We start from the raw sequence: 19,931 nt of genomic DNA, 5'->3' as shown, positions 1-19,931 counted from the left end.
CTAAAATTACACATTAACCAAGTAGCTTAAGGACCATATCAGAGTTTTAGTTTAAAACATTTCTAGCTTGAAGGAGAAATTAGTCTTCCAAATAGTGATACTTTTCAAATATGTTACATCTAGAACTTTTTGTTAATAAGGAATAAGTGGCTTTGCATAAAGCATCTGAAACAAGCAAAATGGTGTTTTATATATGCCATTTGGATATTTCTGATTATTGGATACTGGCAATTTTTATTTAAATGCTCTGTATTTTAAAAAGCATCAACTAGATTTTCTCCCTGCCTCACCTTTCATGTATTTGTGGAGGACATTGATGGGAGAGTGTGACAGCATGGTGAAAACTATTTTATATTAATAGGAGGAAGGAAGGCTCATCTGAATTAGTAAACAAACAAAAACCAAAAACAAAACCCAGCTTTAAAATTGTTTGTATTCTGTGGTATTAAAGAATGCTACTCTTCCTTCCAGTGGCTTTCAGTGATTGGGATTTGGTTATTGGCCTTACTTTAAGGAAGAGAGTTGTCCTAACATAGTTTAGGCCATTTTAGTATTTGACTATTGCCGTGTTCATGGGCTCTTCACAAATAAATGGATACTTCTAAAGTGTTTTAAAGATAGTTCATTCTCTAGAGGGTCTCAAAAAGTTCTTTGTCACCTATCCTACACCACTGTAGATAAATTCTCACGAATTTGTATCTTTAGTAAGATTTACCTCCAGTTGTAACTGATCTTAAATAATTTCTCAAACACTTGTTGAATCCTAATTTGTCCCAGATTCTGTGCTCAGTAGCTGGAGGTAGGAGAAGAATCTTCCTAACCTGGAGAAGCTTGTTTACTTAAGAGGGTGGTACTATGCAAGCAGCTGAGACCATGGAACAGTTGGTAAATTAGATGTGTGAGTGTGCAGAAAGTGAGTTTTGTGGTGTGCCTGCTGGCAAAGGGATCCTAGAGGAAGATGGGGTCAAGCTTGCTGGGACAGGAGGAAGAAAAAGGCATTGCAGGCAGAGAGCAGCATGGGTGAGGCAGGAGTGTCAAATAACACGTAGAACAGAATTAGTACAATTTTGAAATGAATGGAAAGTATTCTCTGAGGTTCTCACTTGAGTAATGTAATGGCAGTCTTACTTAAACATGAAGTGAGAAGTTAAATTCTCAGAGTTGTTTTATCCGTTTTTTTTGGATGTGAGAGAATCTTTAAGCAGTACCTTTTTGTCCTCCAGATAAGGAAATTGAGGCCCAGAGAGACTTATGGCCCCCAGCTTTTTAGTGATAGAGCAGCCCTGGCATGCCCAGCCTCTGATTCGAAAACGTTTGTTTCGTCACACTGTCTCCTGAACTAATACATTTATTATTGGTGTTCATTTACTGCAGTGAAATGCTCCTACATCGGTATTATATAAAGCATTACGTTTTATTGTAGTAAATGAATAGAAATAGGAAATCTCAGCTGCATTTCATTGCTTGAGGAAAAAACCCTGAAATCTTATTCTAAACTTTTTACATTATTATAAAGGTAATTTATAATAGGTGCTTGCCAGGTTTGATTATAGGTACTATATCAAGGCAGCATTTTATAACCCATTTCTCAAAGCTCGTCTGTGGAAGTCAGAGTATAGAGGTTTCCCATAGAGCTGCACATGATATCACACTCAGGCAGTTCATGGAGTGTAAGAAAAATCTTAATGCTTTATCGTTTGACATTATAACCAAGGAAAAAAACACACTTTATAGGTTTAACTTACTGTGACATTTTCTTCTATTTCCCTTCCCCTTCAGGTATCTCCAGGGCAGCTTACTAAAAAGTATAGCTCATGCTCAACAATATTTCTAGATGACAGCACAGTCAGCCAGCCTAATCTTAGAACCACAGTAAAATGGTGAGTACAACTAGGTTGCCAAGGGCTGAGTGACAGACCCCCTTATCGCTAAAAGCATCCTAGCCATACATAATTTCATTCATTTGAATTGTCCTTTTCAGTGATCAGGTTAAAAAACTGGTGTCAACTATATATTGATTTCAAGGACCTAAATATGAATTTTCAGTTTCCATTTTAATCTTAGAGCGCATGATAGAAGGGAAAGCCAGTTAGCAAATAAGAAATCCCAGAAAAAGTGTAAATCTTTATTTGACGCATTTCTGTTTTTAAGCCATTGTTGAACATAATGAGAAAGAGAGGTACTTTTTATTGGCTATTTCTAGAAAAAATTATTTCTTTATGAGTTGTAGTCCTAAAACAATGTATACTACTTTGGAAGCTACTCTTAGAAGAAGGAACAGCTTGTCCCCTACTGGCACCAAAGTGAATCTGCATTTAAATTTAATTGGATTTTGTCAGATTTATCCCACTGTGCATTTTTTTTTTCCTGCACTATTTCTGTATGAAATTTTAGTTCTCCTTCCTGTCCCCCAAAGAGGGGGAGAATATATCAAACCAGTCTTAAGAAATACACACTCAAGCTTAATTTCTTTGTAGATGAAATTTGTTCAACTGAGGTTTTAACTTAATAGACACATTTAATTTTTGTTTATATATATAAATATATCTCCAACACACTGTATCAATCACAGCAGAGAACAATAAAAGAGGTGAGGTTTCGGAAACATGGCTGTGGTCAGGCTTATACTTAAGGAGACACGAACAGTGTCATGATGATGGAAACTATTCTTTAATTTCTGGGAGCACCTCATAGTCCACAATTGGAGATGCACTTTCAAAACACCCTAATGATGAACCTTTCAAGCTTATTTAAGAGAAAAAAACCAAACGGGATGCAGAGCTTCTTGCCTCCTCCCTCGCGGTTGTCCACGAAACATTAACATCTCCTTAGGATATGAATGTTGATTTTCCAGAACACAGTTTGGGAAATGCTATTTGAAAATATTAATGTCCTTATCCTTAATTTTATTTGTTGTCTTAATTTTATAAGCTAATTATATTTTTAATTGGTTTTTAATGTGCCAGCTTTTTTTTTAGCTATTTAAATTATCAGTAAGTTCTACTTTAATTAAAGACAGCAAGTTCACAGTCATAATAATGTAACTTTCCTCTCTTGCTTACAATAATAGTTGCAGTCAAATCATGTTTCAGCAAAAACTGAGCCCCATCTCTGAAGTCCTGCGTTTGGGCACTTATCACATAATCACTGAATGTTTTTATTCAGCCAAGACACTGAATCTGTGGGTACAAAAACCACTCTACTTTGGCTAGAGTCACAGCTTCTTTTGAATTCAAAAGAGTCTGATGTCCAGTATATAATTCAAAAGTACTTTGAAGGTTAACCTTGCTCAGGGACTTCCCTGGTGGTGTAGTGGTTAAGAATCTGCCTGCCAACGCAGGGGACACAGGTTCGAGCCCTGGTCCGGGAAGATCCCACATGCCGCAGAGCAATTAAACCCGTGTGCCACAACTACTGAGCCTGTGCTGTAGAGCCCGTGAGCCACAACTACTGAGCCCGTGTGCCACAACTACTGGAGCCCACGCACCTAGAGCCCGTGCTGTGCAACAAGAGAAGCCACCACAGTGAGAAGGCTGCGCACCACGACAAAGAGCAGCCCCCGCTCTTGGCAACTAGATAAAGCCTGCGCGCAGTAACAAAGACCCCATGCAGCCAAAAATAAGTAAAATTAAATAAAATTTAAAAAAAAAAAAAAAAGATTAACCTTGCTCAGACAAGTAGGTTTCATCCTTTTTTTTCCCGACCTAGTCTAATTTTTGGAAGTACAGTAAATTTTAATTTGCTCTCATTAAGTTTTAAAAATGATCATTCATCACATTCATTATTGGTGAAATAAAGGTTTACTGAGAAAATTAATAGGGCCAATTGGCTTTTAGGAATGATTTTGAAAATGTTTATCATGGGGTTAGTTTTCAGTGGGGTAGTTGTTCTCAGTGGGGTAGGTGAGCCTTATTAGAATCACTTATGCAACTTTTCAAGATATATGTTTCTGGATGCACAAAGTCCACCCGCCTGCCCCCGCCTCCAAGACACAGTGTCTGTGTGTCTGTCTGTCTGTCTCTCTCTCACCCACGCACACACACCTTTTGACAAGGTGGGGAATGATGTGAAGCATGATTATATGGACAAAAGCATCCCGAGTGATTCTCCGATCTTAACCCTTAACTCATTCATCCCTAAACTTTGCTGCACACTGCAGTCATCTGGGGATCTTTAAAAACAGTCCTGATGCCCAAGTCATACCCAGTGCCGGTTAAATCAGAACATCTTGAAGCAGAAGCCAGGCAGTTTTTAAAGCTTCTCAGATGATCCCAGTGTGCAGCTTAGCTTGGGAGCCACTATTTGGTTAGAGGGCAGGAGAAAGAGAACTGCTTCTGATAATTAGTGGGACCTTAGGTAAGTCAGTTTTAAGCCTTGGTTCCCTTATCTGTAAAATGGGTTGTTTAATTAAATGTCATCTACGGTTCAGTGGTCCTTTCCATCATAAAACTTCTAATGCTGTGATTTTTAAAATCAATTTGAAGATGAAACTTTGAAGCACTATAGAAGTATCCATCTTTGATGCTAACGGTGTTACAGGCCTTTATACAAGTGCTAAGATTCTATAGACCTATTATAAAATTCAGATTTGCCTTCCCTCAATTATTTTGAGTTTCATTTTAGACACTGAGAACAAAGGGGAGCATATAACTTAACCAGAGAACCCCTTTGTTGCCTAATATACAACATCTGTGAATAACTTAGGAATATAGTAACTTAAAAAAGACTACCTAAGGACTTGTATCTATCTGTTCGTTAATACTTTATTTAAAATACTTTGGAAATACCTGTCATTAATAGTATACTGTGTAGTATTATGCTGTATTATTAGCACTGCTTATTTCAGGGTAGCTAGACCTATCATCAGTTTTGTGGCTATAAAATTTTGCTATTAAATTTTCTAATAATTATGTAAAAGTGATTTTAAATCATTTTGGTATAGAGCACTTTTATTATTTACTTTTAGGGAAATAATGGAAAACGGATGGGTAGGTGGATAGCGAACTAAATCAACTGAAATGCAGGGGCTAACAAAAAAACCACACACACACAAACTACTATATGGCTTAAATTTAAGCATGTGTATAGATAGATATAACTTGTACAGGACAGAAGGTTTTGTGGGTAGAAGGACAAATGACAGGGGAAATACGTAATAATTTATATATTATAATAATCAACCAAAACATGCCTTCTAACAGCATAGCTAGCATTTTGGGTCTCCTAATTTTGCTAAAAGCTGAAGAACCTAAAACAAGGGGGAAAGCACCCATGTGGTACTGTTCTGAATGAGAGGATTTCGGGGTCACTGGGCCTCTGGAAGGTCTTCCCTCCTTGCTAACCCCTTTTTAAAAATGTCTTCAGGCTTGATATGATAAAAATCAGTTATTACAATGTATTTTTTTTCCTCCACAGTATGACCTTAGCAATATATTACCACATAAAGAACAGGTGAGTTCTTTTAAAACCTATCTTGTTATTCCAGCTAATTAATTTACAAGGTATCAAGTTTAGTGTTAGATAATAACTATAGATGTTACTGGCATAAGCTTTTATTATTAGAGTGCTTTTATTACAATATAGAAGTGAATCATTTATTTTTATCTTAGGACCCTTAATTCTTAGGTTACTGAGCATCCCAAAGAGTATTTGTTTATATGGGTTATATTGATAATTTACTGTATTAGAAATTGAAATTGAGAATTTAAAAAATTAAATCCATTGTATGTTAAAACAGGGTTTGCCTTAGCACTATTGAAATTTTGAGCTAGATAATGCTTTGTTGTGGGGTGTCGTCCTGTGTGTTATAGGATATATAGCAGCACCCTTGGCCTCACTAGATGCCAGTAGCACCTTCTTCCCTCCACATTACGACAACCAAAACTGTCTCCAGCCATGGCCAGAAGTCCCCTGGGGGACGAAATCACCCCTGATTGGGAACCCCAGTGTTTAACATAAGTCATTTTTTTTAAGTGAAAAATAACTATTTTCCACAACAAAAAATATTGAGAGAAAAGTATCTCCTTAATAGAAGACAGCTGATTCTCATATCTATTCTGTCTTCAGTCATTTGTTTTGAAGAAACAATATGAAGAAGATCCAGCCGCTTGCAGATATATAGTTGGAAAAAGATGTATTTTTAAAGCCTTCAGATAATTTGGTATATTCTTTGATACTGTACCAAAAGTCTGCATGTGCTAGTTTCTTAAATTAGTTAAAATGGAATTCTAAATCATATCAATGAACTTGTAATAAATACTATGTTAAATTAATACCCATTGATCTGTCATGCATACTGAGTAGATCTTTTTACCTGTACCTGACTTTATAATATTATACACTGGTCATTTGGAAAGTATTGGTTCACATTTCTTTAGACAGTGTCAAAAACTCACTTTTGTTAGTATCACCACCAGTCTTACCAGAAAAGTCTTTTAAGTGTTGAGAAGTTGTCAAGTTCACAATAGAAGGTAGAAGTTTTCCAAAAATCCTGATATTTTTAGCTTGATGGCTTGAATTTTATCATTGGCAACAAATAACTTTAGAGTTATTTTCCTTGAAGTGACAGGCTCCCTTTGTTCATTTTTGAAAGAATGACTGTCAGTTGTACATTCAAATAACGATGGTGTTCGATGAAAAAAGTGTTTCAAATAAAGATGGTGTTCTATGAAAAAAATGACTTACCGCCAAGTCACAAGTGCTTTTCCTTAACACAGCCATATTTCAGTATGTAAAAGTGCTTAATGCATACTTTCCACTTATTCAGAATATTAAAAAGAAGGACCAAGGTTTAAGAACACTATTAATTTTTACTCTTTTATCAAGGATGTTCTTAAAGCAGATTTTTAACTGCAAGTGGCAGTGAATAATTGAATGACTTCTAATTCAGTTTGGTACCACTGCCTTGATTCATGCTCAGAAACCAGCAGTTTTACCCACTTTTGCTTTTATACATCCATAGCAAATGTCACACAATGTGAAGGGCAGGTAGTGTCTTAGTATTCTTATAAAAGCAGTTTTGACCTCTTGGGCCTCCTGAAGGAGGGGATAGGGGAGAATCCCAGAGGCCTGCAGACCACATTTAGAGAACCGCTGTTAAAATGAGCGCAGTGTATTAGTGTGGTGAAATTTTAAATTAAAAAGCCTGGTTTCTTTTAAAATAAAAAGACAATTACATTTTTAACTCAAACTATTTAAAAGAGACAAGAAGAAATACACAATAAGAATATAAAGAACTAAAGAGAAAAAAACGGGAAAAAACCATGAATCTCATATTCACATTCATTGAAGTTAGAAGAATTTATTGCCCACCACCACTGCTTTATAAAATGTTCTTGCATATTCCAGTGTGAGGTTAGAGGAGTGAAAATATATTGGTTTACTAGCATTGCCTGTTAGGGAGGGTCAGTGCTTATAGAGGCAACTCTGGCTGGTTGTTGTAGAAAAGATTTCACAGAACTTGATGTGCTGAGTGAAAATAGGTCAGGAAACCTTTCTAAGGGTGGAATCCAGGAGAAGAATTTATAAAACTGTTTGCTTTGTTGAAGGTTAAGCTTCCTCTACCCCTCTCTCTACTCCTAGCAGATATTTTACTAAGATAGTAACTCCTGAATTAATTTTTTAAATGCACATTCTTATTTTATAGAGATGCAGATAGATCCTTGGATATTTTTGATGAGAGATTACATCCACTCACAGTAAGTGTCAGTTTTATTGAAGTTGTATTTTTCTCTTATACAGTTGTGTTTATTTCATGCTGATTTGCTTTGAAATTAATTACTAGAAGAAAATTACTTCCTCCAGCTCGAAGTCAAATTCATCTTCCTTTAAGTCTTCTTCCCCACGCCATGTTGTGTCTAGTCATTTTACCGAAGGCGTGTTGTATAAGGGGTTGATGGATATGAACCGAGTTGCACTTTGTATGAATAGTGAGCAGGTAAGTAAACATACCCAAGTAACAGAAAATGTATCTTTTTAAAGGATGATTTTCCATAGCATCAAACAATATAAATATTTGTAAATAAACCTAATATGATAAGGCCTCTAAGAAGAAAATTAGAAAACTGTTTAAATTTTAAACGAATTAAAATGCCAAAGTTTTAAAATTCACTTCTTCGGGTGCTCTGTAGCCACACGTGGCTGGTGACTGCTGTATAGGACAGCACATTCTTAGAGCCTTATGGTTACAGGACACTGGAAATGTGTTTTCAAAGTTGATTGCAGAAAAGTATGACATATGGCGATCAGCAAGACTTTTGAGCCTAAAAATATTGGGTTGGCCAAAAAGTTTGTTTGGTTAGTGAATATATTGTTCAATAAAATGCTTGGTGAAAATGAAAACTGTGTCTTTTATTTTTACTTAAAACCAAATGAACTTTTTGGCCAACCCAATAGTTTACATTTGGTTAGAATTCTGTGGGGAGGAACGTGGAAATACATAAATTTTCTGCGGTTGTGCCTGTATTTTTCTTTAATGAATGGTGGTGAGTACTGGATCACTGTGGTATTTTAGGATCCCATTGTTTATATTTAAAAGACTACAAGACATGTCACCCAATCAAAATTATTTTAAGGGGCACGTGGGCCCAAGTGTGAAGACTGCTATCTTAAGGGTACTTTTAAGTATTTTTCTTCCATGGATACTTAAATTGCATTTTTTCTCCTTTCAGCGAGAAAAGATTCCAGAGGAATACTTCGAGCATGATCCTGAACACAAATTCATTTACAGATTTGTTCATACTCTTGTTAGTGCCACACAGCTAACTGCTGAATGTGCAGTAGTAACTTTGGTAAGATATTTTTTCTTTCATAAAGCATCTGTAGAAATTTCTGTCGTGTACACGTGGTATGGTCCTGTTTTTCCCAAATGAAAGTAGGTTCCTGAAATGATCATTAGAACTTTATTAAGAGAAACCTATCAAAAGAAAGTAAAGTATACACATTTGAGCTTTAATAATCATTATGATTTAAAACGTTGCCATTGCTTTTCTCATCACAAAACAATTGCTATTAAAGGCAGCAGGAGAGATTTCTGGTTTCTCCTTCCACACCTGAGGGGACACATGCACGCACAGTGCACACACGCACACACAGACGATGCATGTTGTGGTGGTAGGGCGGGGCAATAACTGAACGCTCTGGTCCACAGGCAGAAACAGGTTCCAGGTAGTTTGAAGCTGAGTCCCAGACTGTACTGCCTAGGCAGTTCTGATGTGTGTCCTGATTGAGAACTACTGCCCTCAGTTCTCTGTTCCTTGGATAATGGATAATGGTGTTAACCATCCCTGCTGTCCTCTTATTGCCTGCATGTGAAGTTGCCCAGGACTAGGGTGCCAGTAGGACTTCAGAAGGCTTTATTCTAGTTAGCCTGCTAAGCTACAGCTGTGTAAGGACCTTTTTGTCATCCATTCCTAATTCCTATGGTAAGATTTTATCATTTGAATAATAAATCATATTCAAGTGAGAGGTAGTTGGGATTGTTTTACTCCTCCCTATAGCAAACCTGTAGGGGGGAAAGTCAGCTGCGTGGTCTGCAGGGAAGGAATACTTAGGCCACTCACTGCCTGCTCCTATCAAGGCAGAATTTAGGACAGGAGGCTTGTCCTTTTGAAAAGAGACCCCTCAGTGGGTACTGGATCAGACACAGGCCTTTTCTTGGAGCTACAGGCCACTTGGAGTGCTTAGCACATGCTTGAGAGAGGCAGGAATGGTGCTTGCATATGGAGAGCTAGGAAATGCAGGAAGGAGAGTATTTGGGTTGGAAGAGGGGCATTTCTTTGTAGACAAGTTAAGCTTGATGTACCTGCGAGACAGCAGAATGGCAGTGTCTAGTAATCATTTGAATATATGGGATTGGAGCATGAGTCTGAGCTAGAGGGAGGGAATTAAGTGTAGCTGTTCAAATGCAGAGAAAGTATGTAAAATAAAAAGTGGGTAGAAGATAGATCTGTAGGGACTGTCAGCACTTAAGGGACAGATCCCCAGAGGAGTGGCTACAGTGGTAGGAAACCCAGCAGAGAACCCTAAGAGACACCAGGAGAGGTTCAAGAAGGAGAGTATGGTCCAAACGCTAAATGCTACCAAGAAGTTGCTCATGTCATAAATACCATGTCACTGAATACCTACTCTGTGTCACTTTTCTACATGTGGGGGGTGGAGGAGAGAACAAGTTGGATAAATAAAGTTCTTGCCTTTATGGAGCAAGTGTGGAAGACGTACATTTTTTTTTTTTTTTTATCAGAGTACAGTTGATTTACAGTGTTGTGTTAGTTTCAGGTGTATAGCAAAGTATAAGTGTTTTTTTTTAATGAGTGTTTTTTAAAAGATGACTATTTCAAGTAGTGGTAAAAACCATGAAGAGAAAGCAAGGTAAAGGGATAAAGTGATTAGAGGGGCTTACTAGAAAGCTCAGGAAGAGCCTCTTTAAAGAGGTAATGTTTGAACCCAGGACCTGGCTGAACTGAGGAAGATCAGGTACGCTGGCATTACGGGCAGAGGGGACAAGTGCAAGGCTCTGAGACAGGAACTTGTTCTGTGTGTTCAAGGAAAAGCAAGGTGGCCATTGTGATCAGAGCGGGGAATGAGGGAAAGAGCATAGGTGTTGAGGTCACGGAAGGACAAGGCCGTAGCGCACAGGGCCTCGTAACTTGCAGGCCACGGGAAGAAGGTATTTGTTTGATGGGAAACCTCTGGCAGATCTGGAGCAGGCGCATAAAGTACTCTTAATTTAAGAGGCTCTCCTGGCTGCTTTGGGGAGAACAGACTGTAGTCTGTTGGGAGGCAGAGAAGTTAGGCAGTGGCAGCGATACAAGTCAGAAGTGACAGACAGAAAAGCGGTCAGGGTACCAGTGAAGGTAGAGATAACAAGAAGTTCTAACAGACTGGAGCCTGATACACTCAAGTGCAGGTTTTTGGTCTCAGCGACTGGGCGTGTGGCAGTGCTCTTTCATTTATGAGGGAAGGCCTGGGGAGTGGAGCTCTGGGACGAAGAGCTCTGGGTTGTTTGTGTGAAGGCACCGGTGACCACGGCAAGAGTAGTCTCTGTAGAGTGGTAGCAGCAGGAGGCTGACTGAAGTGGGTTAAGGAGAGGATGGGAGATGAGGAGCTGGCCTCAGCCCTGAGGACGCCGTCTAGGGGCAGTGGGGGACAGGCTGGGGACATGGAAGCATTCACACTGGAGGAAGCCTCTGACAGAGAGGGAGAAGTTGTTCAAAAAGAGACTAACTGTGGGCACAGTGCTCTGCAGAAGTGAGGTGGGATCAACTTCATTCATAGGAGAGTTAGCTTCAGCGAAAAGAAAGAAATCTCGCTTCCTCCGAGACAGGAGGGCAAGTGGGATAAATGAATATCGGCACGTGTACCAAGTTTGCCAGTACAAAGGTGAGAGGAAGTTGAGAGATTGCCAGTGTCGTTTCAGTGCCTCTGATTAGTCCCATAAAGTAGAGAGTTGAACCTTGCGGGGAGAGTCGTTCTTAGGGTACTAGAGAGTGCTGAGTTCTTTGGGGAATGGGAGCCGAATTTCACTAAGAACATATAATCTCAATACCCGTGTTTGAAAACACAGTAGAGTTTGGAGGGCATGGGCGAATCTGAGCTGTCAATCTGATAACCCTTCAGAGAGTAAACAGACTCTTTAAAACTGGACATTTTTCTTTTTGTCAAATGGCATATACACTCTTCTACAGAGGTAACAACAAATCACAGCTTACCTCTCTAATCTTTGCGCAGCTGTTAACTCCATCCAGTTCTTTGTAGGGTAGACATTTGATACATGTAAAAGAAACCATGAAATCATCTCACAAACCGGCAGGTTTAGAGGAGCCCCAGGGATACAGACACAGGCAGGTCTTCCCACCTTAAAACCAAAAGAATTGACTAAGCTGCAGATTATGTAAGACAGAAATGAATAATGAAATGATAATGGAGATGTGAAAAATTGGGGATATGAAAAGGACTACCCTTTGTATGCATGTGTGTTCCTTAAAAAGGCACTAAAATATGGGAATACTTGACAGTTGTAAAGCCCCTTTGTATTGCCTGTCCTGCTGTGCCACGCAGCAGCCACTGGGAGGCTCTCTTGACCACCAGTTTTTATCTTCAAGTTCATGCCACAAAAGGACTGGTGACTCTGAAGAGAAGGTAAAGATGTGCTCAGTCTTACCAGAATTTTACACACTCAAGCATTATGTAAAATCGCCATGCAACCACCACCAGTCTTGTAGTTAACATTGCACATGATAGGCACTCAAGCATTTACTGAACAGTTGAAGTCGACACTGGGCTGTATGTGCTGCCCTTGACAAGTGGGAAGGTAATAATACAATGCGTGTCTTTAGAATGCCCTTTGCTGAGATGTCCTTTCATTCCTGTGACCAAAATTGGGTTGGAAATTCACACGGGCAGAGTAGAAATATCAGACTAACAGAAATATCTGACTTACAACTGTGACCTGGCCTCTGGCCTTGGCTTGGCTGAGCAAAGTCTTTGTAGAACCTAAGAATAAAAGGGGTGTCAAAAAGAGATGAAATCTGTCATTCCTAACAATTCTTATCACAGCACTTAAACTGAACTAAAATCAAAGATCAGTGCTCTACTTTTGCAGGTTTACTTAGAAAGGCTTTTAACTTATGCTGAGATCGACATTTGCCCCACTAATTGGAAAAGAATTGTTTTGGGAGCCATTCTTCTTGCCTCCAAGGTTTGGGACGATCAGGCTGTATGGAATGTGGACTACTGCCAGATCCTCAAGGACGTTACAGTTGAGGACATGTGAGTTTGTAAGGTTACCGTGAACTTTCTAACCATTTTCCAATACCTCATTTGCTCTCATAAAGTTTACATTTTTAAGAAATGTTACATTTTAAGAAAGGTTACCTTGTGCAGAGAGCTGAAATAGACATAAAATTACAGACTTCTTTCTATCTAGCTGTAGTATAACAATTTGTATTTCCCCTCATTAATTGGTAGGTCTTGATGTGTTATTGTTGTAATATTCTGCTTGATAAATTGAAATTATTTTTCTGGTGGTTTTTGCCAAACATTTTACAAGCTCACTACCAGAACAACATGGTACAGTAAGTAACTTCACAGCTTTCTTAAAGCTGTCTACCAGGTCCAGTCCATTTTTAAGGGGCACATGCCTGGTCTTTGAAGCAAGTAGCCACTGTTAAGGTCTTAGGGCCTCTAGACTACTGACAGGTTATAATTTCAACCTGAGTCACACATTGTGTATTTGCTTTTGCTGGTCTTTTTCTCCTTTTTATCTGAGGTTCTGTTGTTACAGAAACTATGATGTACAGGTAGCCACATATAAAGGTTTCAGATCCCTGTGTTCCTGTCTCCTCCCCTAAAGTCTGCTGAGTTAGGAAACACCTACCTCTCAGGTAGTCCGGGAAGCATCCCTGGGGCCTCACCCAGGGCACTCAGCAAACACAGCGGCACTTTGTGGGGCCTTGAGTTAACTAGGCAGGTTCTCCTCACAGATGGCACGCTCACATTGGCATGAAACGCCAGGCTTCCAATCTGGCTCTGGTGAAGGGCCCCAAGGGTGGGAAGCAGGATGAGCCAGAGAGGTAATTCCAGCAGACTCTCGAAGTGCCCGCTTGACAGTGAACCTGTCTTTGTGGGTGGCATTCAGGAAAATGTGAAAGGACACCTCTTGATTATATTGGACAGCAGAGGCCGATCAAGATGGCAGGCAGGGGCAAGAGTTTGTTTTTGTTACCTTTGCCCCTTACTCTAGATAATTCACAATTACCAAAGTGCATATTTACAGCTGAAGCGAGGAAAGTTGTGACTAAGAGAAGGGACCAGTGACTGTCAGTAGCTGTCAAAGTGGCTTTTGGTGAAAATGCCCACTTTGGTGATCATGTAAACCAGGTGGTCATGGTGATATTGCTGGTAGCAATCTTAGCAAACAGTGTAACAGCAGATAATGAATTTGAAATGAATAGAAGTACTTCTGGAAGTTGCAGAAACTAAAGTGACGTTGACCAACACTATCATCAGTCTTTAAACTGGTCCCTTGAAGGAAGGAAAATTTGTAATCGTGAACACCATCCCTGCCATGATGGCAGCTGAAATTTTCTCAGAATCTGCAACTGAGCTGACTGGGGCTCTGGTTCCAGGTACAACATCAGAGAACATGCAGGGAAACGTGTGGGTGTTCATAGACATTGAGCCCAGGAGCATTGGCGGCACTGTCCAGCTATGAAGAAACTAATTCTAAACAACGCTTTTCTGTGTAGAACAGAGAATCACCAGGAGTTATGTTTATAATAGGCTGCTTTTGTTTATGATCTTTGGGAGTTGGAAAGCATTACAACAAAGTGTTTAATACACATTTGTTTCATCCCTCTGCTGTTGACTACTATTTGTAATGGTCTCATTTTGAGTCTGAATTGAAAAATTGCTGTCTATCAGCTTTTCCTTAAAACTTTCTAACATCTCTGTGTCTTGTTAAATATATATTTCCCTTCAAAAGAGTAAGTTAAACTGAGCAGCTGCTGTTCAGACAGTTTGCTGCGCCTGTAAGTGGTAGGCTCTTCAGCCACCTAGCCATTTAAAAACAGCAAAAAACACAGAAGATGCATATTCTGTAGGCATAATGCTTTTCTTCAGTGATTAAAGCTCTATTAATAGACGTGTTAATCCTATGAAGTACTGTATTTCCACACAATTAAAATGTATTAGTGGAGAAAATATAAAAGGGATAGTGAAGTGCATTTATTCCTGTAGTAAATTAAGTCCTGATTAGCTGATTATCAAAACATTATCTGATTTACATTTCTATAGACTTCTGGCCGTATGAACAGGAAATTAATTTTGGAAGTAGGTTCAGTTAGGTTTAAAGTTCAACAAATGAGAAACCTCATTTCTGCTCATACTCTGCTCTCCATACAGGAGAACATGGAGCATTTGTTGATTTATCCAATGGATAAAATATTAACACTTTAAAACCAAGAAACCAAATGTATTGTAAAATAAGCCACTTGCATGTTTGTTTGGGTATTTATCATTTTTATATAATCAACTCTCTAAAGTGATTGCTGTGAAAAGTGGTAAGATTTACTCTAATTTTATATTTATTTACTTAAACATTTGGCAAGCAAATGGCTGGATATGGTCATATAGCAGAAGCCTGCTCCCAGCACTCTACTTTCCCACTTCATTGAATTCGCCCTCTGTGGGCGTGTGCAGTCTGTCCTGGCAAGGGGCGGTAGGTCTGAACATTCTGGGCTGCTCTCCTAACATCGGGGGAAACAACTGCTCTATCAGAGGTCGTATCGTAAAGTGGGTTTAGTCTAGCTGAGACATAATCTTACTGCCTTCCTAAGCTTAAAAAGTGCATCCTGTCCTGTCATGGTGACGACAACTCACCCTAGTAAGGTTTTAAGGTGAACAGAAACTTGCATTATGCCCTTTGACACAGCCCCATGCACGGGGTGGGGGTGGGGGGATTCCCTTTCCCATCGAATGTAGCTTATTTATTTATTTACTTGAGATGAATCCTTGTTGCCTCAAGAGTTTTCCCCCCTCAGAGATAATAGCAGTGGCTCTCGATGGATCCATTTGTTGCCGTGGTGATGTGCCCACTCCTTTTGTTGGCTCGTCTCTACTTCAGTAAGCCCCTTCCTGTCATCAGCCCGGTGAAAAAGTCTGCAAGTTCTTCAGAGCTAATAAACAGCATACATCATTCCTTTCATCTGATCACTATAGCGGGGCCTTGTGAGTGAGTGTGGAGCATGAATCGTACAGCTGCACTAATGGAACTCTGAAGAATGAGCCCCTGAGTCAGCAGCATGAGTGCATAAGAGGGCCATAACCTCTTCCCCCTTGTCCCAGACTCAAAGTGCTGGGACGCAGAAAGGACCACAAATAGCTGTACCTTGTTTGAACATTAGGGTATTAATCCAGCTGGGTAGCCATTATTTGTTTCAAAACAGTATTTAGAGCCATCCTAGTAGCTCAGAATGGTATTTTTGAAGATAGCCCAGTTGACTAAAATTGTCCTGTGTTGGTTTTGTCTTCTCCTCCTCCCCCAGGAATGAGATGGAAAGACACTTCCTGGAGCTACTTCAGTTTAATATTAATGTTCCTTTCAGTGTGTATGCCAAATACTACTTTGACCTTCGCTCCTTAGCAGATGACAACAACCTGAATTTTCTATTCACTCCTCTTAGCAAAGAAAGAGCACAGAACTTAAAGGTAAGGCTGTGAAATCACTAACTGGGGTTTTCTGTCAGCCACCGAAGCCACATCTGTAGCTAAATTATATTAAGCAGTGATTAGGAAAATGGAAAGCTGTTAACAGTTTGAAGAGCTTATTGACCCGTTGGCATCATATTTCCTGTGTCTTTTATGGTTTATACAGGGATCCCACATTATAAAAAAAAAAATTGTCTCTTCTGTAACCATAATTCAGAATACTTTAAATCATATTTAATTTGTTCTTAATGGTTTTCCATTTGAACCTCTACACTTACATATAACCATACATGAATAATTTCTTAAAATTGTATCCCTAATCATATGTACCTACATAATCTACTTACCACTCTTAACTGTCTTTTTTTTTTTTTTATAATTGATGTTTTGGACTATTTCTACTGTCTTGATATTTTTAATAAATAAATGTATTTATTTATTTATGGCTGCATTGGGTCTTCGCTGCTGCACGCGGGCTTTCTCTAGCTGCGGCGGGCGGGGGCTGCTCTTCATTGCGGTGCGCAGGCTTCTCATTGCAGTGGCTGCCCTTGTTGCAGAGCATGGGCTCTAGAGCGCAGGGTCAGTAGTTGTGGCGCACGGGCTTAGTTGCTCCTCGGCATGTGGGATCTTCCCGGACCAGGGCTCAAACCCGTGTCCCCTGCATTGGCAGGCGGATTCTTAACCACTGCGCCACCAGGGAATTCCCTCTTAACTGTTTTTTATTCAGCTTGCAGTTCGTGTGTGTGTGTGTGTGTGTGTGTGTGTGTGTGTGTGTATCACAGTTCAGTCCCATGAGTTTATTAGACAAAGCTCCGTGGCTAACCTGAGAGACCTATACTTGGAAGGTATAATGTGGATTCAGATACTGGATGTAGAAAGTACATGAGTTTTTAATATAAATGGTAACGTACATGGAACAAAGTAATACTTATGGCTTATGATTTTTGGTGGGTATACAGCAAAATTCACAACTGAAATGAACACATTTAAAATTGATACTTTCTGTGGTACCTTGGTGGTACTTTAGAATAAGATGTTTTTCTACCATAATTTATGTGCAAGTGAAATAGCACCTTTCAGCGCTTGTCATTAGACCTCTCCTACCTTCAGCACATACCTACTTGATTAAAATTTTCTTAGAGTATGTAATAACTAATGAAAACTGAATAGAAGTTGAATAGCTGAGTAAACACTGATTTTGCCCAAGTGTATGTCCATTACGTTTAATGATCACGTGTGTAGGTAACAGATGATATTGCTATTAGGAGCCTATCATTAGGAACCCAATTTTTAAGTAACTCTAAGTTATTAGGGCAAGTTACCCCTTGCCCCAGCAATCTAATCATAGCCCTTAAAGGTTATTACCTTAGGGAATTGTCAGTTAGTGTAGATATCAGCTATCCAAAGTAGCAGTAACTATGAACTATCTAAACGAATGTAGATGTGTGGCTTATCAATGATGCTTTTTTTGTTTTTTTAAGGTCCGAACATTTTTTTTTTCCCCCTAATTATACCTATGTTCTACCTGATTGACTTTCCTAGGCCATTTCCAGATTGTGTGACGACAAATACACAGACGTGTGTAGAGCTGCTATGAGAAGGTCTTTCAGCGCTGATAATTTCATTGGTATTCGGCGCTCCAATGCCATCCTCTCTTAAGGGAGAAGTGAGGGGTTGTAACATCATAAACCCCTCGAAACAAGGACTGGAGAAATATCACCTCTCCTGCTCAGAAACCAGCAAAGTTAGTATTTTCACCTTAAAGAAAGACATTGAATTCAAGAGACTCATGGACAAGCGAAGATTATGCTCATAGGAAAGAACGGGACCTCGTCAATGTAACACGCTCTTCTGTCCTTTTTATTGTAAACAGAGTTACAAAAACCACTCCAAAGCTAAAAGCTCCCAATCCACGCACAGATATCTGCTCCCAATCCACGCACAGATATCTGATAGCTGTGAACTATGTGAGGTTTTTTAATTAATAGTTTAAATTTTTAGACTTTAAAGACACTAACTATATAACTTTTATGTTTTTCTTACCTCACTGTCCCATACTGCTGCATATTCCTTTAGAATCAGTGCAGTATTACCATTAAAAAATGGGACTCCAAAAAAAAAAAAGAAAAAAAAAAAAAACAAAAAAACAAAAAAAACAAAAAAAAAAAAAAAAAAAGAAAAAAAAAACAAAAAAAAAACAAAAAAAAAAACATGGGACTCCTAACAACTCATAAAGCCAAACTTCGGAACAGACTGTTGTAGCATCGTTAGGTTTTGCAGGGTTCTTCCTCCCTACTATATCATTGAAGCTGCTAGTCATTATTGGCAATCAATTTAAACCAAAAAGCTGCTGAATAACACATGTCATCCAAATTCTTTGCAGGCAGTACTTATTAGCATATTAGCATGTTTGCGATCATAAACAGAGAAAGTAGGTTATTTCCTTCTATTGGGTCCGTGCTGCATTTCTTGTTAACTATAATGGTGCTTCTGATTTTGTGATGATTTTCCTCTTTGTTATATACTTGTATTAAAGGATATTTTCATAATTCCAGCCAACATGGTGGTCCAGTAATGGACAAGCCGGTGATGAAATAGAAGGTGTCCCAAAAGTCTTAGTACAATTTTAAGCTTTAATATAGTGTGCTTGGATACTCCAGAACACTGTCGCAGAAGTATAAATGCTAGACTGGCAAAACATCACTTGAAACCTTTAATCGAATTTCTTCTAAACTCATTTACTTTTGTACATTTTAAACATTAAGCTTTTATTTTTTTATTTTTTATTTTTTTAAATTAATTAATTTATTTAATGGCGTGTTGGGTCGTTTCTGTGTGAGGGCTTTCTCTAGTTGTGGCAAGCGGGGGCCACTCTTCATCGCGGTGCGCGGGCCTCTCACTGTCGCAGGCTCTCTTGTTGGGGACACAGGTTCGAGCCCTGGCTTGGGAAGGCCCGTGAGCCACAGTTACTGAGCCTGCGCGTCTGGAGCCTGTGCTCCGCAACAAGAGAGGCCGCGATAATGAGAGGCCCGCGCACCGCGATGAAGAGTGGCCCCCACTTGCCACAACTAGAGAAAGCCCTCGCACAGAAACGAAGACCCAACACAGCCATAAATAAATAAATACATAAATTTTAAAAAATAAAAAATAAAACAATAAACGCTTAACGTTTAAAATTTACAAAACTAAATGAGTTTAGAAGAAATTTGATTAAACTTTCAAATGATGTTTTGTAAGTTTGTGGCATTTATACTTCTACAAGTATCAAAGCTTAAAATTGCACTAAGACTTAAGGGGATACCTCCCCTCCTCTTTTTAAAATAGTCCTTTGCAAGGCTGGGCTGCTTACCTGCTTGATCACCTAAGTTTCTTTTTTCTAGATTTGGTAAAGGAATTATGAACAACAGTGTTAATTCACATGTAATAAATTGAAAGGAACTGGACCCTAGTAGTAGTGACAGGAGAGTAAGTGATACGAAACAGCTTTTCTATCCTGTGTGTTAACCTGGCTGTAGGTGTCTCACTTCAAGTTCTATTTAAGAGGAAACATATAAACCTTAGGAACCCTTACCTCAGGCTTTAAAAGGCAGGGAGGTCCAGTAATCAGTCTTTATGGAGATTGGTAACGATGTCACCTAAACTTGAAATATTAAAAAAAAAAAAAAAAAAGTGTTCTCAACTATGTGAAATCTTTCTCCTCCTACCTTCTCAAATGTAATCCTAGG

At 39.0% G+C, this 19,931-nt stretch overlaps 1 protein-coding gene across 4 annotated transcripts in view; it reads left to right on the top strand.

Annotated features, from left to right (window-relative positions):
- CCNYL1 (cyclin Y like 1) overlaps window positions 1-18,265 on the top strand; it is a 34,181-nt gene extending 15,916 nt beyond the window's left edge. Inside the window, exons 4-10 of one of the 4 annotated variants that reach the window (XM_068544587.1) lie at window positions 1,780-1,880; window positions 5,416-5,451; window positions 7,646-7,697; window positions 8,670-8,789; window positions 12,698-12,768; window positions 16,044-16,206; window positions 17,749-18,265. In XM_068544587.1, the coding sequence (XP_068400688.1) occupies window positions 1,780-1,880; window positions 5,416-5,451; window positions 7,646-7,697; window positions 8,670-8,789; window positions 12,698-12,768; window positions 16,044-16,206; window positions 17,749-17,865 (660 nt within the window). In that variant the 3' untranslated portion in view covers window positions 17,866-18,265. Of the gene's footprint in view, window positions 1-1,779; window positions 1,881-5,415; window positions 5,452-7,645; window positions 7,698-8,669; window positions 8,790-12,601; window positions 12,769-16,043; window positions 16,207-17,748 lie in introns of all 4 variants that reach the window. The other 3 variants (XM_068544585.1, XM_068544588.1, XM_068544589.1) reach the window with 3 other exon arrangements.
- The last annotated feature ends 1,666 nt before the right edge of the window (window positions 18,266-19,931 follow it).

This window comes from Eschrichtius robustus, chromosome 5 (genome assembly GCF_028021215.1).
Source record: "Eschrichtius robustus isolate mEscRob2 chromosome 5, mEscRob2.pri, whole genome shotgun sequence".
In the NCBI taxonomy this organism is placed as follows: domain Eukaryota; kingdom Metazoa; phylum Chordata; class Mammalia; order Artiodactyla; family Eschrichtiidae; genus Eschrichtius; species Eschrichtius robustus.
Note: the sequence above shows the minus strand (reverse complement) of the source record. Positions and strands in the feature narration are given on the sequence as shown.